Source organism: Odocoileus virginianus, chromosome 2, assembly GCF_023699985.2.
Source record: "Odocoileus virginianus isolate 20LAN1187 ecotype Illinois chromosome 2, Ovbor_1.2, whole genome shotgun sequence".
Taxonomy (NCBI): domain Eukaryota; kingdom Metazoa; phylum Chordata; class Mammalia; order Artiodactyla; family Cervidae; genus Odocoileus; species Odocoileus virginianus.
The window spans coordinates 99,197,911-99,224,563 of record NC_069675.1 but is presented as its reverse complement, the minus strand read 5'-3'; the positions used below and the strand labels follow the sequence as shown (position 1 = coordinate 99,224,563).

Genomic DNA, 26,653 nt, shown 5'->3' with positions numbered 1-26,653 from the left:
TCCACGAGGGAAACCACTGCAGGGAGAAGCCCGCACGCCACAACCGGAGGGAAGTCCACGCAGCAACCAAGACCAGCACAGCCAAAGATAAACTTTAAAAAATCAACAGGAACACAGAAAGCTCTGACAATGAATATAAGAAAGCACCTTCATTTACAATAACATTCAAAAGATCAAAATATTCATAAATAAATTTAGCATCCAAAGTATTAAGACTTGTGTAATGAAAGCTACAGAACATTATTGGAAGCAATTAAAGAAGGCCACAATAAACAGGACATCCCATATTCGTGAATCAAAAGACTTTATGCTATTAAGACGGCAACACTTCACAAAGGGAACTACAGGTTCAACGCGATCCACGGCAAAATCTTAGCTGCCTCCTTTTCTTTCTCCTTTTTTTTGTTGCAGAAATTAACAAGCCAATGCTGAAATCCATTTGGAAATGCAAGGAACACAGAATAGCCAAAACAGCATTGAAAAAGCAGAGCAAAGATGGAGGACTTACACTTCCCAGTTTCAAAACTATTATGAAGACGCTGTGACCCTGGCATAAACATAGACACACGGATCAACGAAACAGAGCTGAGAGTCTGGAATCAAGCCTGCACGCTTGTACTCAGTTTTTGATGAGCGACCGGACAATTAAATGGGGAAAGAATAGCTGTTGGTATTGGGACAACCAGGTACATACTTGCAAAGGAAGCAACTGGACTCTTCCTTACAGCCCTCACAGAGATGAAGTCAAAACAGATCAAAGAGTTACACATAAGACAAAACTAGAAAACTCTTAGAGGAGAGCATGTGGGGATAAAATGTTTTGACCTGAGTTAGGGAATGGTTTCTTAGATATGACACTTTTTGCACAAGTATAAAAAATATATTGGATTTCATTAAAATTTAAAATGTGCATCAAAAGACATTATCACTAAAATGAGATATTGGCAATATCACTAAAATGACAACCTGCTGAATGGGACAAAACATCAGCTAATCATATATATAAGAGACTTGCATGTAGAATATATAGTAAATGCTCACAACTTGATAATAAAAAAACTAATAACTCAATTGTTTTAAATGGAGAAAGGAGATGAGTAGACATTTCTCCAAAGAAGATATACAAGTGGGCCAATAAGCACGTGAAAAATGCTCAGCATCATTATTCAGGAGGGAAAGCAGACCAGAACCACAATCAACAAGATACCATTCCACATCCATTCAGTCGTGTCCAACTCTTTGTAGCCCTAGGGACTGTAGCCTGCCAGTCTCCTCTATGCATGGAATTCTCCAGGCAAGAATACTGGAGTGGGTTGCCGTTTCCTCCTCCAGGAGACCTTCTCGGCCCAGGGATTGAACCCGGGTCTCCTGCATCGCAGGCTGATTCTTACTGTCTGAACCACCAGGGTAGTCCTCACATCCACCAGAATGGTTTAGTTAAAAGGGCAGACATGGGAAGTGTCGGCAAGGATGTGCAGAAAGTGGAATCCTCATACGTGGCTGGCAGAAATACAAAACAGTGCGGCCCTTTGGAAGACAGCCTGGTGAGGCTTCAAAATTGAAAGAGTTTCCATATGATCTATCATTTCTACTCTTTAGAATATGCCCAAGAGAAATAAAAACAGATGAAGAGCTCATATGCAAATATTCATAGCATGGTTGTTCAAAACAGCCAAAAGGCAGAAACAGCCCAAACAGTCCATCCTCTGATGAGTGGATAAGCAAAGTATGGTAACTCTATGCAGTGGAACATTATTTGGCAAAACAGTGAATTATTGATCTGTGCCACAAACATGGATGAATCTTTGACATTGCGCTGCATTAAAGGAGCTGTCACACAAAGCCACACATTGTATTATTCTATGTCTGTGAAAAGTCCAGAATAGAGACGAAAAGTAGATCAATGGCTGCCTAAGGCTGTGGGAATGAGAGAAATGGGGGTGACTGTCAGCGAGCCCAGGGTTTTCTCTGAGGCGGTGAAAATGCTCTGCGGTTACGGTGACGGTTGCACAGCTCTGCGGATTCACTAAAAAGCTCTGAATCATCCACTTAAGGGGCTTCCAGGTGGCGCTAGTGGTGAAGAATCAAGAGATCTCTGGGTCTGGAAGATCCCCTGGAGGAGGAAATGGCTACCCACTCCAATATTTGTGCCTGGAAAATTCCTTGGGCAGAGGAGTCTGGCGGGCCACAGTCCATGGGGTCTCAGAGTCAGACACGACTGAGCACATATATTTTAAGTGGGTGGATCACGGGGCATGTGAGTTATATCTCAGTAAAGCAGGTTTTTGGTTTTTTTTATTTTTTAAAAAGGTAATTTTTTTCCCATTCAACTTGGAGATGTGTCGTGTTCCCAGAATAAGCAGGGCTGGGCACTTGCTGGGGCCCTGAATGCTGCCCTGCCCCCAGAGTATGGGCCACAGCCCCTTAAACCCCACCCGGGGGAGCAGGGGCAGATACCCTCAGAGGGAGAGGCTGGGGGACGCTCCAGCCAGCAGCTCGGCACGAGCGCCCGCCTTCACCCTCCCGGGTTAAAAGAGGTTAAAAGAGTCTTGGCAAGCGGACAGGGCAGAAACTTTGTCTTTGCAGTTTTGACACAGCTAATACACTTGCGAAATGCATCAAAGGAGAGAAACGTGAGCAAATGTGGTGAAGACATTTACCACGATGCTATCACGACACTGAGGTTTGCTTGCAAAACATATCCACATCAGGGATGAGATGGGATTAAACACGAGGACTTGGAATTCATGAGTATTTGAGACTGACTCACCGCGTATGAGGCTCAGGGGACTACTAAGCGGGCTGAACACAAAGCCTCCCAAGAGATGAGTCAAAGCGTCCAGAGGTCGAGAACAAACTCTGCTGACGTGGGAGAAGCACGTGGGCGGTGATTGTTTAACGGGACTTTCCATGACACACGGGTATAAACGACCTTCACTGGACTAATTGACCTTAGAGCTGATCCCCTCTGGTTTGGGCATTTACTAGCCTATAACTTTTAAAGAAAAAAACCCCATTTGTACCACCTGTTTCATGGCTTAAAGAACATTTGGTAACAACATCATCAGCTGTCAGAGCTACGAGAACCTTTGGAAATCACCTAGTCCCACTGTCCCAACCCATTTTACAGATGAATACATTGAGGCCCAAGGAGGGTGACTGACCCAAGGGCACACTGGGAGTTTCTCTGACATCTGGTCCAGGCTCTTTCTGAGGAACTGTGGGAAAACTCTCCTCCCTATCTCAGATTTTAGAATTTTTAGAATATGAGTCTTTAAAAGAAAGACTGATCTTTAGAATATGAGTCTTTCAAAGAAAGCTGCCTTTTTACCAGGAAGTGATCCTCAAGCAAGATTTGAAAGGTAACAAGTTTTCATGCCATTTGAAGGAAAAGTCCAGGTCTGCTGTTTCATTTTTTCCAGAGTAAAACGTGGAATCACTTTCTTTGCCTGACACAGAAACAAAACAGGCAACCGGAGAAGAGGAAACCTGAGGGCACAATGGCCATTTCAGTTCAGCCCCAAACAGATCTGCACAACGTGACCCGAGCGGTGACCCGTGGTCCCTGGAGTTAACCCACAAGGAGGTGCCTCACCTCGTAACAGACGAGCCATTAACGAGCCAGACACGCGTGCGGCTCCTCAGTCAGGCCACATCACCCCGGGGTGCCCGGGTGCCCCTGCCACAGGGCCACGCCCCCAGAAGTGGGCGAGGACGGGGGTGCAGAACCCTGCTCCCTGGGGTGACCTGGCTCAGGGTCCTGGCTCCGTCACTGGGGTGACAGGGGTCTCCAGCTCACCTTCTGGCCTGTCCAGCTCATCCCCCACTTAGGTGAACAAAAGCAGAACTTGACCGCACCTGATCAGGGACGCAGCACCTAAAGTTCGTGGTCCTCCCGGCCCCCCAGTCCAGTCCAGCAGGTGAGGGGCACCGAGGGAAAAGTCTGAGGCTCTGGTTCAGAGGCCAGTCTCTCCTGACATCCAACACACTTCTGAAACTGACGCTGGTCCCTGGCCACGCCAAGATCAGGGGACTGTCTGTTCTCTGCAGACAGGTGTCACCCGCGCTCTGTCCTCCAGCCCTCGGCGCCCAGGACGAGGCCCCACAAGGGCGCTTCAAACACCCCAGCGGACGCGGGGCTCGGAGAGCAGTGGTGGGGTCGGGGGACCCAGGACACGGGGAGCCGTCGGTGTTGCCCCTGCGCACGCTGTCCGCGGGCCAGGTGCGCGCCTCATCGTGGACACGATGCCCGGAAGCCCGCTCCAGGCGCACCCGAGTCGCTGGTTGGAGGGAGGCTCGTGCGCCCCAAGCTCGACCCCTCCACCCACCCGACGGGGAGAGCCCCGGCCGCACCCAAATTGAGCCGAGCGGGTGTGGGTCCACCACCAGCCCCGAGTGGGACAGCTGAGCGACTAAGGCCAGAGAAGCAGGGTTCTGTCTGGGGCCACGAGGTGCCACCAGGTGGACAGAGTCCAGAGAAAAAGAGGGGGTTCCCACCTCCTAGGTCTACTCTAGGATGAGTCCCTCAGGTTCTGCAAGACCCCTGCCCACGCCTCCCAAGTGGGACCTGTTCCTCTGGGCGTCCCCGCAAGGGTGTAGGTGTGCACACGTACTCACCAACGCACACACTCACTCACTGCCCTCCAGGGGTCAGAGGGGAGTGCATGCAGAGGAGCTGAGAAGGATGAGATGACGGAGGCCGCGGCAGCTCTGCCAGAGGGCAGGGGCATCCTGTATCCTAGCCACATCCTCGGGAGGGGAGACCAGGCTGCCAGCAGGTGGTCCCCACGGTTCTCAGGAAGCTCCCTCAGCCACAGAGCTCCTTTAGAGGACGGGGGTCGGCAATCTTGTGTCCATCGCTCGGAACATATAAATGAGTATGAACCCCTAGAATGTTGGGAGGGGAGCAGAGAACACCCCATTCCTTCTCTGAAATTGGGGTTCTTAACAAGGTGACCCCAAGGCTTGCACAGCTGGAGAAGTGTCACTCGGTTTCCCATTGATGACCACCTACACTTTGGGGATGCTTTGGGTGGCCCACGGAGGCTGCAGGTCCTGTCTCTTTGGCCTGCGGCCCAGGAGAGCTGGCGATGCTTCACTGTGCAGATCAGCTGAGCCCTCTGGGCAGGGGCACCTGCCTTCCCATCCTCTCCCCACCCCTGCCAACTGCCCAGGGTAAAACAGAGACTCGGTGCCAAGCTACAGACAGCGGTCTTGTTGGCGGGCAATGGCCCTCATGTGAATACATTTTGCCCTCAGTGTTTCGGTCCATGCTCAGGTTGGAAAAGACTTGCCAGACAAGAGACAGAGTGAGACAGGATAGAGTCTATTAGCGCGAGAGCTGCGTTAGGACAGCTGGCCTCCTGACAGAGCCAACCACCATCAGACATCATCTGCCTGTTTGCTTGTGTTTTTTTGTCTTAAATTATTTTTAAAATCAGATGATAATTGCAATATTGTGGAGGCTTCTACCATACAGCAACATGAATCGGCCGTAGGTTTACACGTGTCCCCTCCTTCTTGAAACCCTCTCCCACCTCCCTCCCCACCCCACCCTTCTAGGCAGTCACGAAGCACTGGCTTTGGGGTCCCTGCCTCACACATCAAGCTCCCACTGGTTATCTGTTTTACATCTGGGAATGTATATGCTTCAGTTCTCTTCTCTCAGACCATCCCACCCTCTCCTTCCCCCACTGGGTCCAGGCAGGGAACACAGGAACGGGGTAGGAACCTTGCGAGTCCTTTGCTAACTGGGTGAGGTCCGTATAGTTTCCTTGTACGGGGAAGGAGAGCAGGACGGCCTCTCGCGAGACAGAAATGGACAAGCCATGCTGCCCAGGAGGGCTCGAGACTTCTGCAGCAGTGCCCACCTGGTGGAGAGGGCGATGGGGGTCTGGCGCTTTCTGTTCCTGCGCGGGCTCAGTGAAGGCGAGGAGCAGTGACTCTGACCGTCCCACGCACCGCCGGCCTTGGTCGCTGAGAGCTGAGTGAGCTTGACCTGGGACCACTGCTTATCTATAAAGTGTGTGAAATCACCGAGTTCCCAGAGGGCCCCCTGATGACAGTAAGCGCCCCAACACGCGCTCATCTGCGTGGTGGGCTTCCTCCGGCCCCACTTACACCAGCCTGGGCTGCATACAACTTCTGCCTGGGGTCCTGTGAGAAAGCTGAGCGTGGGGTGGCGGGGAGGGGTGGAGAAGGAGGAGGGGGAGCCGCCAGACCTTCTCCCTGCCCTGGCTGGGTGTCTACTGGGCCCTGCGGGTCCACCTGACCCAGCCGTGCCCTGAGCTGGACCCTGGGGTGGAGTCTGGGGACCAGCAGAGCTGGAAGAAGTAGATTCAGTGACCCTCAGGTCCCCAGATGTCCAACCCAGCCAGCCCAGCATGCTGCAGCCCGCCTGTCAGGGAGGGTGGGCCCGGGGGCAGGGAACTTGGGGGGAGTGGGGGGTAGAGGGGGGCGGTGATCACAGAGCGGTTAGCCAGCGTCAGGACACACGGCCAGAGGCGCCTGCGCACTGTGGGCGGGGTCACATGCCCACACCCTCCGGGGCCTCCTGTGGCTCTTGGCCGCGATCGTGAGGCCCGGCCGCCAAGCGGAAGGAAGGCCAGTACGGCCCTGAACAGGTGCCCACCACGCCCGTCCAGAGGAGAGAGCCTGGGCGCGTCCTCGCAGAGCTGGCCTGATGCAGGGCCCTGTCCAACCCGCCATGAGGCCCCGGCCCTGGACTCTGCCCAGAGTCTAGAAGGACGGGATTGGTTCCTACTTCCCCGGCTGGGCTCAACCCTCCCCGGGGGTTTCCTCTGGGATGAGAGCCCCTTAGGTCCTGGAGGACCCCTGCCCACCCGTCCCACGGGGGGCTGGTTCCTCCGGGCGTCTCCACGAGGGCCCAGGTGCACGCGTGCACACACACACAACTCAGTCACTGACTGTCCTGCTGGGGGTCAGAGGGGTGTGCACACGGGGGGAGGGGAGAGGGGTGAGAAGGAGGAGGTTGTGGACGGAGATAATGACCCCTCAGCAACATGCCCAGCCCATAGCATGGGAAGGGGGTCGCCAGGGTGCCCGCCGGGTCATCCCTAGAGAGGCCTGGGGAAGACAGGGTCTGGGGTCCTGTGTCCACCACTCTGGGCTCCAGGAGCTAGGATGAGGCTCCTCCCCAGGAAAGGACTCCCTGTAGAGGGGGTGCTTAGACGGGGTGGTCCCCGAGGCCCCGTAAGATTGCAGGAGAGTCTGCTGGCCTTGCTCCCCCGTCCGTGACCCACTGTGCTCTGAGTCCTTGGAAGAAGCTTCTGCTCCCTGAGGTCCTTCTGAGCAGGGGGCAGCCTGAGGATGTGGGGGACTGGAGACCCGGGGGTGCAGAAGGCGGCAGGGACTGGATCACCCATTGGGGACCAGGGATAAGACCCTCCTTGTTGGCCCCTGGGGGTCCTCGTTTGGACCCCTGGTTGGGGTGAGGAGGCCTCCGGAGTGACCTAGGCATGGGGACAGTGGAGGGGGAGGGGGCGAGGGAGGCGCAGAGGTCCCTCTCGCCCAGGAGCCGGCAGGCCCTGCTCCCTCCGGGGGCGGGGGGGGGGCGGCGGGGGGTGGCCTGGTGGAACCACCGCCTGGCTGAGTTGCTGTCACGTCCCGCCAGGCTCCTCTGTCCATGGGGCCTTTCGGGTAAGAGTATTGAGGGGGCTGCCCTTTCCCTTCTCCAGGGGGTCTTCCCGGTGTATCTTCTGCGTCGCAAGCAGATTCTTTACCCGCTGAGCCATCGGGGAACCTGGACCCCAAACGAGGGATTTGCTCTCTGCTTTTCCAGCCTGGGGCTGCAGTGTTGGGGATGACCACGAGGGGGCGGGCAGTGCCCACGCTGCTCCATGGAGGATAGCCCAGGGTCATTCCGCGTCCACCTCCCTCTGACTCAACAGGCACCTTTTATTGTTAGCCTCCAGGCCCACCGTGTCAGCTGCTCAGAGGCGGGAGGGGGGGCTGAGACCCTCTGTTGATGGTTCAGCTACTGCGTCCCCGGCACGAAGAACAGGGTCATGTCGGGCCTGGGGGCGGTCTGACTCGACAGACGGTCCCTGCCCTGCGGGAGCCCACGGCCGGGAGGGGCAGGTGGACGAGGGCAGGAGAGCGAGGCCGCGCGAGGGACGGGCACGCGCCCCGGGTGGACGAGAACAGGGGAGCGAGGCCGCGCGAGGGACGGGCACGCGCCCCGGGTGGACGAGAGGAGAGCGAGGCCGCGCGAGGGACGGGCACGCGCCCCGGGCGGCCGAGAGCAGGAGAGCGAGGCCGCGCGAGGGGAGGGCACGCGCTCCAGGGAGCGGAGTCCGGGTCCTGGGCGACGGCCGGGAGCCCTGGGGGCCCACAAGGCTCCACGGGACACCGATGCCACGACCAGAGAGACAGGGGCGGCCAGCCCCGCACTCTCTGAGCAGTGAGCTGGGGCGGGGGGTGGGGGGGTGGTCAGAGATGCGGAGACTCAGAGGAGGAAGAGATTTCAGCCAGAGGGCGGGTGAGGCAGGAGCCGGGGTGGCCGGAGATGGAGGGGGAGGGGAGGAGGGGGAGGGCAGACCCGGGTCTCGATGGATGTCCTGGGGTCTGTGATGGTCTTCCCCTCACTTACAAAGGCAAGGGGCTTCCCCCGTGGCTCAGCGGTAAGGAATCCTCCTGCAACACAGGAGCCAGAGGAGACGTGAGTTCGATCGCTGGGTCGGGAAGATCCCCTGGAGGAGGGCATGGCAACCTACTCCAGTATTCTTGCCTGGAGAATCCTGTGGACAGAGGAGCCTGGCAGGCACAGTCCATAGAGTCACAAAGAGTCGGACACGAGAGAAGCGCCTTAGCGCGTGCATGCAAGAGGGCAAACCCTGACCCTCACACGGTGTCTGTGACCCGGATGCAGGCTCCGCTCAGATGGGGACCTCTGCCCCGAGGTTGCACAGGAGGCTGGGCTGTGGTCCCAGCTGAGACTCCATCAGGGCGGGTCTGTCTCTGAGGCCATTGGTGGATTCAGTATGGATGGGGGTTCAGGTCTTTCCAGTCTGTGGGCCTGACCCAGTGTCAGTTCTTTGTACTGGAGCCTCAGGTCACCTCATAACATCTGATCCTGCCTCTCTGGAACATTGCATCAGAGACAGGAGAGAGAAACCCAGGAGGGGGGACCAGGAGGTGTCACAGACTTTTCATCAGTGAGTCTTGGAAACGACAGCCCATCGCTTTTGCCCGATTCTGTTCATTTGAACCCAAAGCCCAAAGCCCCTACACCCTCAGGGAGGACTCACACGGGTGTGGGCCTGGAGGCGGGAATGCTGGGGGCTGTCGTGGGGCTCGCCATCCACAGGCAAAGGGGAGATGGGACAGCAGGACCTCATCCACTTATCACTCATCTGTGGAGCAACGACTGAAGCTAAAGGAGAGGCAGGGGGCAGAGGATGAGATGGTTAGCTAGCATCACGGACTCAGTGGACATGAACCCCGGGAGACAGGAGAGGGCAGAGGAGCCTGGCGTGCTGCAGTCCATGGGGTCGCAAAGGTCAAACGCCACTTAGTGACTGACCGGCTACTACAAGGAGAGTAAATGTAAAAGAATGAATTCTAAAGGAATAAAGAATTAAAGAAGAAAGCCCTCCCTCCCCTCGTGTGCCCTGAGCCCTGGTGGGCGAGGAAGATTCCAAGGCGTGTGCTTTTGCGGAACCCAGTTTCCCCTGGTGGACATCAGCCAGTCCATCCTCTTCCTCTTCTGAATTGTCCAGGGCCCCCGAATCATGTAAATACTGAGTCCATTTCCGATTTTTCTCTCCCATCGCTGTGCTGAAGGGAACATGTGAGTCCATAAATCTTTGTTTAGCTTAAATCCCTGGAAGGGAGATTCTCGGTCTAACGCAAACATGATTTTAACAGTGGTCACAGTTTCCAAACTCCGAGGTCTTCTTGGTCACTCTGAGCCTTGTTTGGGAAAGCAAGGGTCCACATGCTGGGGCTGAAGGCCCGAGGAGCGCAGCCAATAGGCTCGGCCTGCAGTGAAGGCGACTGAAGGCCAGAGACCACCACTGCCGCCGCCCACCCCAGGGCTCGGCCTCCAGCCGCTGGCGGCCTACGTGCAGCTCAGAGGCAGAGCCTGAGGGTGAGAAGGGGAGGCTTAGGGGGCGGAGAAGGGGAGGGGGTGGGACACACAGGGACATGGGAGCAGCCCCCAGAGGCTGACGCTGGGCCAGGAGCAAAGACGGTGCCCACCCCGCCCCGGTCCCCAGTTTCCAGAGCTCCAGCTCTGATTAGTAACCCCGCCTAGGCCTGCAGGGGGGACCTGGGGTGCTGAGTCGGGGTGCCGCAGAGCCGGGTGACCCTCCCCCGCCCCCTCAGGAGCTGTTCAGGAAGGTGGTCCCCTACCACTGGTCCCCGCGGGCCAGGAGGGCAAGGAGCACCTGGCCCCCACCGTCCGTGCCACCGTCAGCCCGTTCAGCAGTGTGGCCAACCGCGTCATCACCACCTGCCTCGGGGACCGGAGCGTGTCAGCCCGCCACAGGGCCAGGGTGGTGGAGCACTGGACCCCAGGGGCCAGGGCATCCCACGAGAGGGCCCAGGAACCCCTCTCCAGTTCTGGAAGCTTCCTGTTCTTGGAGAATTGTGTCTGCAGCTTGCCAGCTGGTCACTGTGGCTGCTGGGTGGGTAGGAGGGGAGGGGTCCTTCCGTCCCAAAGCCTGCTCAGCCTGCTCCCACGAAACCAGGCCCCACCGCTCACTGTGCTTCAAGGAGAGGGCACCCCAGCTGCCCAGGAAAGCGGTGCCGCTGGGACACTCCAGTGGCCCAAGGGGCTGCCCTGGGAGGCAGGTCTGGGACTCCCCGCCCTGCCCCCAACCACAGAGAACCCAGTTAGCAACACTTCACGGCAGTGTAGCCCAAACTGGCCATAACCGGTGAGCTTTAAGAAGTCTCAGGAGACTAATGAATCCATGGTGGGTCCTCCCTGACCCCACCTCAAGGCTTCCCCAGCGCCCCCGGGCAGTCCCTATCCCAAGTCAGAGCCGACACCTAGGCGACCCCTTCTGAGTGGGGCTTGGCGGAGGTCTCTATCTGTAGAAGAGGTGAAGAAGGCCTTCGCAGGGCCTCAGACCCACCCTGGGGGCAGGGGCTCCGGGGGGCTGTGGCAGAGCCAGCCGCACAGCCAAGTCTCCCAGAAAGCGGGAGGCCCTCCTGCAGGGAACAAGAGGTGGCCCCAGGTCAGGGGCGCCCGGGGCTCGGGGCAGTCACTGCGGCCAGCGTTGGTCACCGGTGCCTCTGGGCTTCAAGGTTCCCTAGCGGCTCAGGCGGTGGAGAATCTGCCCGCAAGGCGGGAGATCGGGTCCATCGCTGGGTCAGGAAGATCCCCTGGAGGACACGCGCATGGGGCCTTGCCTGGTTCTAAGTGCTCTTGTTGTCGCTCAGTCGCGTCCGACCCTTTGCGACCCCATGGACTGCAGCACGCCAGGCCCCCCTGTCCATCACCAGCTCCCAGAGTTTGTTCAAACTCATGTCCATTGAGTTGGTGATGCCATCCAACCATCTCATCCCTTCTCCTGCCTTCAATCTTTCTCAGCGTCAGGGTCTTTTCCAATGAGTCAGCTCTTCACATCAGGTGGCCAAAGTGTTGGGAGTTTCAGCTTCAACATCAGACCTTCCAGTGAACGCTCAGGACTGATCTTTAGGATGGACCGGTTGGACCTCCTTGTTGTCCAAGGGGCTCTCAGGAGTCTTCTCCAACACCACAGTTCAAAAGCATTAATTCTTCGGCGCTCAGCTTTCTTTGTAGTCCAACTCTCACATCCATACATGACCGCTGGAAAAACCAGAGCCTTGACGAGACGGATCTTTGTCGGTAATGAGACGGACCTTTGTCTTTGCTTTTTAATACGCTGTCTAGGTCAGTCATCGCTTTTCTTCCAAGGAGCAAGCGTCCAAGTGTTTTGCAGAAGCTAGCTCGTGCTGTCCCGCCGCCCACGGAAGGCAGGTTCCACCCTACCGTCGGAGGCGCGGGGGCCGCGCGAGGATCGCCCCCACCCCGGGCGCGGCTGGCAGGAGCTCAGGCCCGCGGGCGCCACGCAGGCGGTGCGGCCGGGAGGGTCCGCTAGATGGCGCTGTGGCGCCGGCGAACTCGGGGAGGGCGCGGGCTGGGCCTCGCGGGCCGCCGTCCGCGTTATAAAAGGCGCGGCGCGCGTTCGCGCGTCCTTTCCGGGCGGCGAAGATGGAGAGGTTGGTGGGAGCTCATTGTGGCCTCGGTGGGAGGCCGCGCGCCCGTCCGCCCCAGGGCCCGCCTGCGGCCAAGCCCCTCGCCCGGCGTCTCCGCCCGGGGTGCTCTCCGCAGTTTCCCGGCTTGGAAGCCTCGGGAACATGGCAAAGCAGCGGGGGTTTAACGGGTGAGTTGGGATAGTAGGGGAAAGTGCCGCGCCCCCCCGCCCGGCCAACTTTCCGGCTCGTTGCGGTGGGAATTGAAGCGCAGGAGCCTTTAATGTCTGGTTTTGTCTTTAAACGTATTGATCGCCACTGTATACTGGGCCCTGTCTCAAAGCTAGTTGGTCTACGGGTTATCCGTGGGTTGTAACGCAGTGGGTGTGGAAGCGGGGTCCCCTTAACGCAACAGTGGGAGGGGGCGGCGGCATGCATAGCGCGGCCCTTCTGTCCCTTGGAGTCTGCACGCTGTATCGTAACCTCGGTTTTCCACACAGCCCGAAATGAAGCAGGGAATCAAACGAAAGGTACCTGGGGTTGGCGTGCAGACAGGTGTAGGCCTGGAGGGCGAGTGCAGCAAAGCCAAACCTGGGTGAAGGGCCTCGTTGCGCGCTTCGCAGGCGCACAGAAAGTCTCGGGACTCGGACCCACGGGTGTCATGACCTTCCCCGCACTGCCCCCAGAGGCGTTGCAGGTGTGGCTGCCGTGTCACGTCTGTGTCATGAGGTGGCAGAGAGCAGAGAGGCTTGGTCTACGCCCAGTGTTCTGGCCGGTGGACATCTGGATGATTGATAGTCTGACACTTGACAAAGTGCCAAGGGTGGGTGGGTGTTGCCTGAAGCCTGTCGTGTAAGAACGCCTTAATTTGCTCCTAGCGCTTGGCTGGGCCCCAGGTCACCCCGAGGTTGTCGTGTGAGGAGCGGCAGCAGGTGGGCGGTTGCCCCTGGCGCAGCGACCAGCAGGAAAGATGGGTAGGTTTCAGTAAGGCCGACCTACTTGCATTACGAAATGGTGGCACTAAAATTTTCCTTTCAAAGGTGAGCTCAATGCCACCTAGCAACTGACAAAATTGAGCTTGTTTTAGGTGGATTGAAATGTTACAGGGTATTCACACGTAGCTATTCTGCCTCTTAAAAGAAATTTTATGATGGATTGTACAGCCAGAAACTCTTTAAAGGAAAAAGTTGACAGATAGCAACAGACAGTTCCAAATACCAGCTGCAGTGGCCTACGATGAGGCCTGTTTAAATTCCAGAGCGTTTTTTTTCCTGTGTCGCCTTGTTCATTGTATTTTTCTGGTCCATTGATCTATCCAGTGTCTCACTGGTAGCTCCCTGGGAGAGAAGGTGCAGAGATTTCTGGGGCGGGGTTGGGGGGGGGCCTCCTGGATGGGCTTCCTTGGTGACTCACTGGTAAAGAATCCGCCTGCCAGTGCAGGAGACCCAAGAGAAGGGAATGGTCAGCCACTCCGGTATTCTTTCCTGGGAAATCCCATGGATAGAGGAGCCCGGCTACGCTGTGGTCCCCCAGGTTCATCAGACACCAGCCTACTGCCAGGTGCTGGCACAGGCAGACCCTGTCAGTCTCAGCTTGGAGCTGACCACCAGGGGTTCTGTGCCAGCAGCCCCCTTCGTTAGTTTTCAATACTCAGCAGTAGCTTCTCTTCACTGATTCTGGACCACCCACTCTTATTATTTGGTAGAGGAAGGGTGGTGACAGCCTGTGGCAGTCGGCGAGAGTGAGCAGCCCCACGCTCCAGACCGAGGTAAGAGGCCGTGCTCTGCTGAGCTGCGCCTGGAGGCCTGGGGGGCGGGCACTGCCCTGCAAATGCCGGACTCGCCGGCACCACGGGTGCGGCCACCCTGCTGCACCTGTGCCGTTGGGGCAGAGAGGAAGCGGCTATTTCTACACTCAGTGCTCAGAACTGTGGGCACTAAGAATGGTTTGTAGCCGGACATCACCGAGGGAGCCCCTTGTTCCCACGTGCGCGGAAGGGAAGGCCGGGGAGGACTGAGTGGACAGGCAGGTGGTGAGCTTGGGTCCAGTGGGGTTGACCAGGAGAGGGTCTGCTGGAAATGAATGGCTCTGTCAGTCTGTGGGAGGACTGCTTAGGAGTCCCTTGAGGGAAGGCCAGAGGATTTCATTGATGGCGCTGCTGCAGAAAAACAGGGTTTGGGAGGATTCGCTGATTAGATTCCATCTCGCAGATCCATAGGCGCAGCTGGTCCATGGGAGAGGGACCCTCAGGTGGGACTCTTCAGGACACGTGTCAAGACAGGTAAGCTGGGCAGTGGGCTGGCTGGGGGGTCTAACAGCTTCTGGACCCGCACAGTAGACAGTGGTTTGCCAGAATCTGGGTGTGGACTCTCCTGGAGGGGAGTCATTAGCTGCTGGGGCAGCTGGGTGGCAAGTTAGGGGTGTGTCAGGGGGAGTGTGTGCAGCTGGCTGGAATCAGTTGTGGGGGTGCTCTTGGGGGTGTTCGAGGACCTGACTAAAAGCCGCCCTGGGCAGAACTCGGGGAGCAGGATGCAGCTGGTGACTCCCTGCTGGCAGCGCTGCCCCCCCTGAGCTAGTGTGACCCAGCCCTCACGCCCTGTGGGAGGGGCCACACTGCAGGCGAGCGCTGTCTGCACTGTGTGTGGCTGGTGGGTTTTTAATCCAGGTCGCGTGTTTTGTTTTTTAAGAATGATCTTGAACTTGTGGCTGCCCACATTTCCTCGTATTCTGCGCTTGAGTTTTCTGTGGCTTCTCCACTGGAGTGGGGCCAGGGTGACGGTGGACTTGCAGGAAGTCCGACGGCTGCAGGTGGCAGCAGGTCCAGTCCGTCTACCTTTGAGCCTGGCGGCGGCATGTCCTTCCCCACCCTGCTTGATGACCCTCACTGGCTGAATCACCTAGAAACTGGGAGAAGTGTTGGGGGGATGGGGCTGAGGAGGCTTGTCTTTGCATTCCGCAACCCCGCTGCTGTCTGAGGTCTCCGCCCGAGCTAAGGAGGCTTGACCAGGGGAGCGGCATCGATCCGACACTGGCCCGACCCGTCCGCACCGGGAGGCGCGCCTAGTGAGCCCCCTCGGTTTCCTGTCTGCAGGCGGGCCCCAGTGAGCAGCCCAGCAGCCCTGCACCGCCGCAGTGGAGGTCGGCACAGAGCCTGGGAGAGGCGCGGCCTTGGAAATGCCCCTGAAGAAGGACGTGTGGGCCTAGCATGTCGTGTGGAAAAGCAGTGGCAGTGTGTGCTGCTCCCCCTCGATGTGGTTCAGCAGGGCTGAGGCAGCATCCTCCAGCCGGGAGCTGCAGGCAGGATCTTGTATGCGGGCCCACCCCACAGCCCTGAGCTGTGTCTGGATTATCCCCCCACCCAAGGGGAGAATGTCGGTGAGGTTTGCAAACTAGTCCTGAGAATGAGTGTCTCACAGCTGAAACCTTGGGACGCATGTTTTCAGCACAGGGTGTTACAGTGAGTGGAAAGATCTCCTGTCTTTGTGAGGGAGCATGTCCCCGTGTTGGCAAAGCTGTAAAGAATAAATGCATCTTGAATAAACTCCCTTGACTTGCCTTTCTCTGTCTGACCAGCCAGGGCCCCAACAGGAGCTGAGGGTGTGAGGGTCAGGGTCCTGGGCTCTTTCCTGGACAACGATAGCTGTTTGAAATCGATGAAATCTGAAGTTCTGTAATTGTGTGTGCCCCTGCTTACGTCCCCATCCACGTGTGGTCCAGGTCAGGGCTGGTCACAACTGAGAACCATGGGCTCACTCAGCTTCCAGTCACCCTTTCCCTTGGCCCAAGTCAACCCCAAGCAGCCAGCTGCCAGGATGTGGGTCCAGGGGTCACATGCACCCCTGTGGCTGCCCCATTCCCTGCAGTAGACTCCAGGTTGCATGGGGTGGGGGTACTCAGGGAAAATGGAAAGGCTGGCTTAAGACAACTAAGATCATGGCATCCTGTCCCATCACTTCATGGCAAATAGGGAAACAGTGGAAACAGTGACACTATTTTCTTGGGCTCCAAAATCACTGGGGACAGGGACGGTAGCCATGAAATTAAAAGACACTCCTTGGAAGAAAAGCTGTGACAAACCTAGACAGTGTATTAAAAAGCAAAGACATCATTTTGCTGACAAATGTCCATATATAGTCAAAGCTATGAATTTTCCAGTAGTCCTGTATGGATGTGAGTTGGACCATAAAGAGGGGTGTGCTTTCAAGCCAGTCAATTCTAATGGAAAGCAGCCCTGGATATCCATTGGAAGGCCTGAAGCTGAAGCTCCTATACTTGGGCCACTTGATTCGAAGAACCGACCCTGATGCTGGGAAAGATTGAAGGCGGGAGGAGAAGGGGACGATAGGATGAGATGGCATCACTGACATGAGCTTGAGCAAACTCGGGGAGGTAGTGAAGGACAGGGCAGCCTGGCGCGCTGCATGCAGTCAGGCCGCAGAGCTGAACACGACTCGGTGAGTGAACAATTCACAGAAAAGCTTTATTTACACGTTCTCCAGAGAAACGAGACCGAGGCCTGGGCAGGTCCCAGGGCCAGCCCTCGGTGCTTGGGCTGTGAGTCCTTCCCTCTCTCCTGCCAGCTCCACTGTGGGAGCCCAGAATACCCCGGGGGGTGGCGGCGGTGGTGCAGGGGCGGGAGCCGCGTGGCCGCCGCGCTCCGGCGGCAGAGGGCCTGTCCGGTGTGGGAGGCGGGGAGAGGCCCGGCGGCTGGTGGGCGGAGCCGCGTGTCCGCCGGGGGCGGGACGGGGCGGGGCCTCAGGTGTACTTGGTGTTGGAGATCTCCTTCCAGAGCAGGGTCTTGAGGTGGCTGAGCACCAGCGAGTGGTGGGCCTCCACCTGGCTGGCCAGCCCGCTCAGCGTGGCGCAGGTGCGCAGCTGCCGGCCCAGCTCGGCGCGCAGGCCGGCGGGGGCGCCGGGCAGCAGGTAGTGGCGCAGCAGCTCGCACACCTTGGCCAGGTTGGGCTGCACCAGGTCGCCCTTGCACTGGCGCAGGAGCGTGTCGCAGGGCGCGCGGCAGTCGCGCCCGTAGGTGCAGTCCGCGCTGCGCTCGCAGTGACGGCCCCGCAGGAAGCGGCGCACGGCGGCCTCGGGCGCCACCTGCTGCAGGTCTGCCATCCTGAAGTCGTACTTGGCCGTGTAGCCCACGTTGGCCAGCGTGGTCTCGCACATGTAGAAGGTCCCGTAGGCGCCGTGGAAGAGCTCCTCCACGAATTCCAGCAGGCCGATGGCGATCTTGGCGCGCCAGGGCCAGGCGGGCCCCAGCCACTGCTGCAGGGCCCCATGCAGGGCAGGCGGCAGCAGCGGCCGCAGCAGGGCCGGGAGGGTGGCCGCGGGCCCCGAGCTGCGTGGGACGCCCTCCGTGACGTAGAGGTCCCCGCAGTGGCCCAGCAGCGGGGAGGCGTGCCCCTTCCCCTGCAGGGACAGCAGCAGCAGGAACTCGTTGCGCTGCAGCAGCGCCCACACCGACTTGGCCTCGGCCAGCGACACCCTGCTGTCCTTGTTGAAGTCGGCCATGAGCAGGACCTGGCCGACCAGCGCGGGCAGGGAGGGAAGGTCCCCTAGGTTCGCCTGAGAAAGGGGAGGCGGGACGTGGGCACGCAACTGCAGGCTTGGCACCCGGCCCACGCATCGGTCCGACCGGGGAGCCCGGCCTCCAGCCCCCAGCAGGAAGGGGCAGCGAGGGGCTGGGGAGGCCCCCTCACCACTCCTGGAAAGCCCACGTGCGTCTCTGCCCCCAGTGCTTGGGGAGCCCGGGGACTTCCTGCATGAAGGTGGGAGCACTGGGGGGGTCGCTCACCCCTCATCTGCCCCCCCCGGGTCCCACCTCCTCCCTGGCCTCCTCCCCGCCCCCTGCCCCCTGGCCCCGGGCGGGTTCTCATGCCTGTGGGTGCTCCCTGAGCCTCACGCCTGCGGGTTCTGCTTGGAGCCGGTGGGCTAGCCAGATAACCCAGGCCCATGTGGCCCCCCATCCAGCCTGCTGCCTGCCCTGTGCTCACGTCCTTGGGCGTGAACTTGACACACTCCCCGCCCTCAGGAGGGCCAGCTGACCTTGAGAAAGCTGAGGGTCATCTCCCGGAACTCCTTAATCGAGGTGCCCCGAGTGGGCTTGTCAAAGAGCACCAGTTCCCGCCGGGGGGCCACGTCGGCCCCGGCCTTCAAGCTCAGGCTCTCCTCGAGGCCACACTTGATGGTCACCTCCCTGCCCTGCCAGAGCCCGCTATACACCTGCAGGGAAGACAGGAGCCGCTGTGCACACGCCCGCTCTGGCCGCACCGCGGGCGGCGGAGCCCCGGGGCTGGGCCCGCCGGGCTCACCTGCTGGCCTGGGACGGAGGAGAGGCAGGTCCTCCACTCCACCTGCTGCAGGCTGCACAGGTCCTGGCAGATGGAGCCTGAGATGATGCCCTTGCGGTACTGGTCACACTGAGGAGAGCAGGGAGACGCGGCAAGTGGCCTGGGGGAGCGAGGGCTCCATCGCCCGCCCGCCCGCGCCTCATTAGCTGACACACAGGGAGAGGCTTGCAGCTCTGATCAGGTCGAGCTCTGCAGGAGCCGCTGCCCCCTCCGGGCCCTTCCTGGCTCCAGACAGGGCCTTGCAGCCCCCTGAGTCCCGGGGGTGTGGGCTGAGCCAAGCCGGAAGGTGAGGCCCTTCCCAGGGCGGTCCCTAGGTGGGGAGGTGGGGGGAGATTTGTGGCGGGTGAATTCCTGGATGTGCATCACCGTTGCCATGGTGCCCAGGCCCTTGGTGGAGCAGGCCTGCAGGAAGGGAGGATGCTGGGGGCAGGGAGGCAGGGCCTCCTGAACGCCAAGGCCCTGGACTCACCTACGGGACCGGGGAGGAGGCTTCCATGCTGCGGCTTCAGAGCCCGACAGCCGTTCATCAGGACAGAAAAGGGGAGGCCCTCCACTGCAGGGGTCCGCTCTGACCCCCTCAGGCCCCCTGGAGCTGCAAGGCCCTTCGTGGGGGTGTCTGCCAGTGCGGGCAGCCAGGCTGGGCCAGGGTCGGGGCCTGCCGGCCACGCTGCCCACCAGGGTGGGGAGGGGCTTCCACCAAAGCTGAGGTGGTCAGTGTGGCCGGCAGCCTCAGACGGGGCAAGACCCCTCCCCTCCCAGCCTGTCTCCTGTATGCAACCGGGCCGAGCACCCTGAGGTCCATCGGTACCTGGTCCGCGAGCCCTGGTCCTGCCTTCCCCCCACGCACACCCTGGGTGGCCTTGGACAAGCTGTGGAATCTCTCAGAGACAGCTGATACCCCCATGAGGTGGCTAGGTCTTCTCAGGAAAGGAGGGTTTGTCCCCACGGCCCAGCAGCCAGGGAGACCACTCTGGCGCTGGCGGGAAGGCCAGGGCGCTCTGGGAAGATGGAAGCTGCAGATCCTCTGGTTGGGAGGGCACGCTCCTTGTCTGCTCCCCCAGGGCCCCTCAGTCCTCTGCATGTTGAGGGGGCTGCTGGGGGCACACAGGAAGTGCTCAGAAAACACTCACCAGCTCTGAGCAGCTGCTCACTGCACCCCACTGGCCCATCTCACGTGTCCTCCCAGGTCTCACTGCCCCAAGAGACCCCTCCACCCATGCGGGCAGCCCGGGACCTTGCCTGGTGCAAGGGGTCCCAAGCAGTACCTCTCCCCGCCCCTGCCCAGACTCCCTGCACATGCACACCTGCCCCTGGGCGTCCCCAGCCCGCCAGGTTGGGAGAAGAGTTGTGTGTCTGGCACCCAGCTTGGCTCTGACCCCTGCAGGGTCCCAGCGAGCACTTCTGGAATAAACAAGGCCTTTTCCCCTGGGGCTGGGTGCCGCACCTTTGTGCCTGATGTTGGCCTGCCCCCAGCGGACAATTGACAATCAATGGGCCCCTTGCAAGTCTCGTCACATTGGCTCTGGACCCCTCCACTACCACCTCCGGACTGTCCCAAGTTTGGCCCCCACGGGACCCTGGGCAGAACAGGCCTGCTGAACCCTTCCACAGTGCCACACAGCCCCCCCAGCAAGAGCGCCCCTCACCCTGCAGGGGAGCAGAAACTCCAGGCCCCCACCAGGAGACAGGTTCAAAGCCAGGGGTCTCACTGCCCCCACTTCAGGACCCCAGGAGCTCCGCCGGGGCGGGTCCCCCCAGGCATGGATGCCCCAGACCCTGTTAGCCCGCCGAGGGCTCCCCGCTGCCCAGGGAAGCTGGCGGAGTCAGCGTCTGAGGGTTACCAAGGCCCCTTCGGCTGGCGTCACCTCCCCCTCCACCAGTCACAGGGCATCCTTCAGCAGGAGCCGTAAGCCACGTGGAGCAGTGCTCGTGGGCACACACACTCCTGTGGACAAGCACACACAGGTTCACAAGCGCCCTCACACACACGTGCACAGCTCTGGTCTACCAGCCATAGTGGCGACTTAGCGCATCTCCACCCCCAGGCCCCGAAGACCACACCCTGCAGCCTCCTTTGCTGGACCCCTGGCCCCTCCTGACATGTCTACAACCGGCCCTGTCCACCCATCCGCCCATCTGTCCACCCCCAGCCACTCGCCTGTGCTCCATGGGGCACCCCTTCCTCCCGATCTCCCCCATGGCCTGCAGGGACAGCCCCGCAGGGCGCAGCCAGACCCTCCTAGAATCGACTGAGCGGGCGCCTCAAGCCCCGTTTCTAGGTTGCCCACCGTAGGAGAGCTAGCTGGGGGCGGACGGAGCCCGCAGACGGCCCCAGGCGACACTTACGATGACCACTCTGCAGACGTGGCCACGGCAGAGCTCCGCGTAGGACGAGTAGTGCACGTAGGCCAGCCAGCTGCCCGCGAGGACGCCCAGCCACACCAGGAAGACATACTTGACCCTCAGGCCTGGGAGCCGGCCCTGCGGGGGAGGGGCCGTGAAGAAGCACAGCGTTGCAGGCGCGCTGACCCCGCCTCCTAGACCCCAGAGACCCCAGCCCCGCCTCCTAGACCCCAGCCCCCCCAGCCCCGCCTCCTAGACCCCAGCCCCGCCTCCTAGACCCCAGCCCCCCACAGCCCCGCCTCCTAGACCCCAGCCCCGCCTCCTAGACCCCAGCCCCCCCAGCCCCGCCTCCTAGACCCCAGCCCCCCCAGCCCCGCCTCCTAGACCCCAGCCCCGCCTCCTAGACCCCAGCCCCCCACAGCCCCGCCTCCTAGACCCCAGCCCCGCCTCCTAGACCCCAGCCCCCCCAGCCCCGCCTCCTAGACCCCAGCCCCGCCTCCTAGACCCCAGCCCCCCCAGCCCCGCCTCCTAGACCCCAGCCCCCCCAGCCCCGCCTCCTAGACCCCAGCCCCGCCTCCTAGACCCCAGCCCCCCCCAGCCCCGCCCCAGTCAGTGTCTCCTTCCCCCATTCCGCGCACCCACTCCCGGTGCAAGGCAGGGAGGGGCCTGGTGTCTCCCAGACCTTGAAATCTCACAGGCAGGGAAAAATTAATTCCAAATGAGGAGGATTTAGGGTAGACAGCTCTTTATTTTGCTGAATAAAGAGATTTGGAACAATTTTTTCCTCCTGTCCTGCCCTCATTTCATCATGACATGTAACCTCTGTACAAAGTCAGGCTGGAGCTGCGCTCCCCCACCTCGGACCCCTCACCCTGGCACGGCACCCTGCACATGGTTCCTCCCACTGGGGGAGACTTCAGGCTGGACCGGGGCCGGCAGGGAGCGCCGGGCTCGGAGGCGTGGTCACCTGCGAGCTTTTAAGGGACACAGCTTCGCACACACCCCCCCCCCCATCACAGCAGCCAAAGGGTAGACACATCCCGTGGATCCACTGAGAAAGAAGTGGGCAAGCCAAATACGGCCCATTTACACGAGAGAACGGTATCCAGTCATGAAAAGGCAAAGAACTCTGACCCAGGCATGGATGACCCAGCAGGACATCATGTCCAGGGAAATGAGCCAGACACAAGACAGAGCCTGTGTGACCCCACCCATGCCACAACCTAAAGGACTCAGATCCACAGAGACGGGAAGGGTGGCGACAAGGAGGAGCGGGGGGAGGAGGGGGCCCTGCCCAGGACGGCCAGTGAGTGTGTGAAGGGGACAGAGCTTGAGGGCCTGAGTTTGGGAAAATGAAATGAGTTCTAGAGATGGATGGTGATGGTGGCTCAACAACGGGGATGTGTATAATGCCCTTGAACGGTGCACTTAAAAAATGGTTAAGATGCTAAATTCATGCCATGTACAATTTACCATAATAAAGAACAGATAACTAAGACACTTAGCCCCTGGCCCCGCTGCCAGAGGCTCAGTCCCAGGAGCTGCTTCTCTGGAGGGCTCAGTCCCTCGGCCAGGTCTCCCCGGCTGACGAGTGGAATCACAGGGTGGGGGGGACCCACAGCCCTACAGGAACTGGGGGGCACTGTCTCCCATCCAGCCCCAAGCCAGGACTGCAGGAGCATCAGCTTCCTTCCCCACCCCCGTCCTGGTAAATCACGGCCTCAGTGGCTGCTGTCCAGGGGTGGTCAACTGATGGGCCAGGGCTACCAGGCGCTGCCCCGTGCAAGAGCTCAGACACCCCGACCGGGTCAGCTGAGCCCCAGAGAAGAGGGCCCGGGAGAGCAGCCGGCAGGCCAGCCTGCCCCGGACGAGGGCCACTGCCAGCACTGGCCACACATCCCACCACCCGAGGGTCAGCGGGCGGCTCCAGTCCTGGTCAGCCTTGGGTTCTCGCCACCTGGAGGCTGGGGCCCAGAAATGGGGCCAGCGGCTCTCCCCTGAGGATGGGGCAGGGCCTCCAGGATTAGCCCAGGCAGCTGCGCTCGTTTTTATGGTTCCTCCAGGAGAGGCAAGGTCCCCCACTCCTGTTCTCTGGCCCACCCCTCAGCCAGCCAGCCCGGGAGGCGCTGAGGCAGGAGGTCCCCCCGAGAGTTCCAGCACAGGCTCAGAGCCATGGAGGCCCAGGGTGGCCCTGGTCAGGGTGGCAGGGCCAGGTCGCAGGCCCACTGGTCCTGCCACCACATCTGTTTCCGCCAGTTTTGTTCAAAGGGAAAAACAGGAAAGCAGACCAGCGGGTGGGGGGCCGGGGAGCCAGGGGCGTTGCTGGGGACAGGACAAGGTCAGAAGACTTCCAATGGCGGGTGACCGCGAGGCAGGCAGGGCCTCTGGGAGCCGACGCCAGGGGTCCTGGGGGGACAGGCGGGAGAAGGGCGGGCTGTCGCCTGCACTGGCCTCAGGTGCTGACCTGGGCCAGACCCAGGTTCCCGGCCTGACCGCAGGGCCCACGTCGGACACGGCCCATCCTCCTGCCAGAGCCCCTCCAGTTCCGGCCTTCCCGCGGCGGCCCCGCTCCACGGACACTGACCCCGGTGCCGAGCTCTGAGCGACCCCCAGGCCCTGATCGCAGGCGGGCACTTCCTCCGGGGGGAGTCCTCAGTGTTCCCCGGGCCGGCGGCTCCCCCCACCCCCGGCCTGCCCGGCTCCTACTGGGGCACTTGGGGGGTCACTCGGGGGACACAGCAGCATGATGACCGGCAGCCTTGGGGCCAGCAGCCCACGTGCACCACGGCCTCCACCCCTCACCACCAACGCAGGAGTGCGTTTCACACACGGGAAACTGAGGTTCAGGGTGTGTCCTCACATTAAGTGGGGGCATCTCAGAATCAACCCAAGCCATTGGGAACCCATCACCTGTCCTGTCCAGGCTCATCTGTTATTCCCGGGCTGAGCTCAGAGGCCTGACACCCCCAGTCCCAGACCCACCACACTGGCCTCCTCTGTCAAGGCCTTTCCCTCAGGATGGGGCCGCTGCACCCCCACCTCCCAGCCTGGGGGAGGACGCAGACCCTCAACTCCCACCCGAACCGGAGCTGGGTGGGGACCCCTACCCCCGCAAGACCTCTGGATGGCAGGAGGGCTTCTGGCGCAGACAACCCCTGCGTGCATTACCTGGCTCCCACCCTTCTGGGCGGGTCTGATCAGGGCTGTCTCCTTTTGCCCAGGGGCTGGGGTCGTGAAGGTGGCAGGTTTGGCCTGCATAATTTGCGGCTTGCATTCAGCCCAGCTCAGACTACCCCAAGTAGCCATGACAGGGATCGCGGCAGCCGGCCCCCAAAGCAGCCTGGGGCTCCCCTGCAGAAGGCAGGGTCCCGAGAGGGACGGGGATCTGTCCAAGGTCACTGTGGGGTCAGGGCACACTCCTCATCTCGGGCTGGCTGGGGGATGGCCCAGGGGGAGGGTATGCCCTTCTTAGGGTGCTTCTACGGGTCCCAAGTTTTCCATCACAGAAAGACAAACCTGGTCTCCTAAGTAGAGGAAAGCGGGGCGGACCTGGTGTGGCTTTGGGGCCTGCGGGAGCAGCTCCGGCCCGCGGCGGGGCGGGGGCCTTCTGCAGCCCCAGAGGCACTGGGGCCAACCCCGCAGCATCCGCTCACCCGATCGGCAATCCCCACCCCGGGCCCTGGGCCCTGCCGGCCCCCGGCTCCCCAGGGACCACGCACCCCGGCCCTCAGCGACCTTGAGTCCGGAATCCGCCCGGGATCCCCGGGCTGGATGCCGCGCGCCCCCGCCGCGGCCCGGGCCCCAGGGCGGGAGGTAAGGGCGGGAGCCAGCCGGGCCGAGGACGCGCCTACCTGCAGGCCCTTGGAGAAGGGGCAGAAGAGCACCAGGTGCGCCAGGCGCCGCAGCCGCCGCATGGTGGGCGCGGGCCGTGCGCGGGCCCGGCTCGCCTCCGCTCGGCCTCAGCCCCGCGGGCCGGCCCGCCCGCATCGGCCGCCGCGCCTCCTCCCCGCCCCGCGTCCACGCCGGAGCGCTCGCCTCTGACGGCCCGGCGGGTGCGCGGGGAGGGGGCGCGGCGGGGGCGCGCGCCGGGGGAGGCGGGGAGCCAAAGGCGCGCGAGGGCGCGTGGCCGCGAGGCGGGCGGCGCGGGGTCGCGCGGCGGGGAGGGAGGGCCGGGGGCGCGGAGGGCCGCCTCGCGGGGCGGGGGAGGCGCGCGCGGCCCCGCCTCCGCCCCACCGCCTCGCCGCGCCCCGCCCCTGAGGGAAGGGGGAGGGCGCCGAGGCCCCGCCCTCCCGCGCCCCCGGCCCGCCCCCGGCGGCGCAGACAAGCCCCCTGCGTGCAAGCCCCCGCCGCCCGCGCGGCCGCCAAGGGAGGCGACTGCACGGCCAGGGCCGTCGCGCGCCCCTCGGCGGAGGAGGAAGCGGGTGATGGAGCCGGGCAGCCTGCGGAGGTCCCCCGGGGCAGGGTCGTACGCGCCAGGCGCGGGAGGCGCGGGGGCCCTCCAGGAGGCATGGCGAGGCCCCTGGTGGGTTCCTGCGCGGACCACAGGGCCTGGAGGGGCCGTGGACACTGCGGCAGCTTTGGCCTCTTTCTCCCGCTTTTTAAAGAGAGTAAGACCCACTCTTGCACCGTGCGGCGCTGCCGGCGTCTGCACAGACAGCCCCGTGGGCACCACCGCTTGCAGACTGCAGAGTGGTTCGGGCCTTGCTTTCTTCCAGGCTCCTCCGCCCCGGGCCCAGTCCCGGTGAGACCCGGCTCGTCCCCTGCGGCCACAGCCTCCAGGTCTGGCCTCTGTCACTGGGCAGAGGCCCTGGACGTTCAGCACCCCTTTGCCAGCGCCGGCACCAGGCACCAACTCGATCAGCCAGTCAGTCACCTCCTGAAGGCCCTCGGAGTTGGTCCTGGCTGGGGATGTCAGGCGCAGAGCCGCCGTCAGGTCAGAACTCGAGGTTCTGTGCTAAGGATGTTCCTTTTCCCTGAGGTGATAGAGGCTGGGGATGCTGTGGTCGGCGGCGTGGTCGGTGTAGGCGACCCTTACATTCCCGGAGGTACGGTCGCTCCACTTTCCCTTGGGCACTTGGTATCGACCCTTTTTAAATTCTAGCCATTCCGTGGGGAGCCTGTTTCTTTGTGGTTTCTTTGTGGTTATTTGCATTTCCCCAAAGGCTATTGATGTTGGCTATTTCTTACATACTTAGTTGCAACCTGTATATATTCTTTGGCAAAGCATCTATGCAAACTTTTTGCCCAACTTGTGTGTGTGTGTGTGGTATTGTTTGTTTCTTTGTTGAGTTTTGAGAATTCTTTTATATCTTCTGGAAACCAGCTCCTTATCAAATATGTGATTCCCAAAGATTTTCTCCCAGTCTCTGGCTTGTCTTTTCATCTTAACGGTGCTTTTCAAAGACTACACGTTCTTAATTTTTTAAAAAATTTCTTTTATTTATTTATTTAGTTTTAATTTTTCGGTTGCACTGGGTCTTCGCTGCTGCGTGCAGGCTTTCTCTAGTTGCAGCGAGTGGGAGCGACTCCTCATTGCTGGGCACAGGCTTCTCTTGTTGCAGAGCACGGGATCTAGGTGCGTGGGCTTCAGTAGTTGTGGCTCGAGGGTTCGAGCACAGGCTCAGAAGTTGTGGCTCACAGTCTGAGTTGCATGTGGAATCTTCCCAGACCAGGGATCAAACCGGTGTCCCCTGTATTGACAGGCATACTCCCATCCACTGAGCCACCAGGAAAGTCCTACACGTTCTTAATTTTGATGAGGCCCAGTTTGT

General features: G+C 60.7%; 1 protein-coding gene, 1 long non-coding RNA gene and 2 other non-coding genes across 5 annotated transcripts; 3 read left to right on the top strand and 1 right to left on the bottom strand.

The window, feature by feature from the left end:
- Window positions 1-12,194: 12,194 nt before the first annotated feature.
- LOC110134122 (uncharacterized) lies at window positions 12,195-15,727 on the top strand. The gene is made up of 5 exons (XR_002312966.2): window positions 12,195-12,377; window positions 13,065-13,160; window positions 13,892-13,954; window positions 14,397-14,467; window positions 15,278-15,727. It is a non-coding gene; the product is annotated as an uncharacterized lncRNA (long non-coding RNA).
- Window positions 12,862-12,993, top strand: LOC139031739 (small nucleolar RNA SNORA17). Its single transcript, XR_011484213.1, has one exon. It is a non-coding gene; the product is annotated as a small nucleolar RNA SNORA17 (small nucleolar RNA).
- On the top strand, window positions 14,016-14,149 carry LOC139031731 (small nucleolar RNA SNORA43). Its single transcript, XR_011484203.1, has one exon. It is a non-coding gene; the product is annotated as a small nucleolar RNA SNORA43 (small nucleolar RNA).
- A 918-nt stretch (window positions 15,728-16,645) lies between the features above and the next one.
- Window positions 16,646-25,061, bottom strand: DIPK1B (divergent protein kinase domain 1B). 2 transcript variants are annotated; one of them, XM_020888455.2, is made up of 5 exons: window positions 24,734-25,061; window positions 20,886-21,020; window positions 18,501-18,608; window positions 18,235-18,411; window positions 16,646-17,754 (listed from the first exon to the last, which is right to left on the bottom strand). In XM_020888455.2, the coding sequence occupies exons 1-5, from the start codon at window positions 24,794-24,796 to the stop codon at window positions 16,942-16,944; spliced, it is 1,296 nt and encodes a 431-aa protein (XP_020744114.2). In that variant the 5' UTR covers window positions 24,797-25,061; the 3' UTR covers window positions 16,646-16,941. The 2 variants fall into 2 exon arrangements, with proteins under 2 accessions (XP_020744114.2, XP_020744113.2); XM_020888454.2 differs by lacking the exon at window positions 24,734-25,061 and adding an exon at window positions 24,051-24,624.
- Window positions 25,062-26,653: the final 1,592 nt, after the last annotated feature.

Excerpts from the sequence above, each read along its gene's own strand:
- DIPK1B (XM_020888454.2), bottom strand. The coding sequence starts at position 24,188 with ATGGCTACTTGGGGTAGTCTGAGCTGGGCTGAATGCAAGCCGCAAATT. Across the intron at positions 21,021-24,050 it reads CCCAGAAGGGTGGGAGCCAG|GGCCGGCTCCCAGGCCTGAG; the intron begins GTAATGCACGCA and ends CCTCCCCCGCAG. Across the intron at positions 17,755-18,234 it reads TGACCCTCAGCTTTCTCAAG|GCGAACCTAGGGGACCTTCC; the intron begins GTCAGCTGGCCC and ends CCCCTTTCTCAG.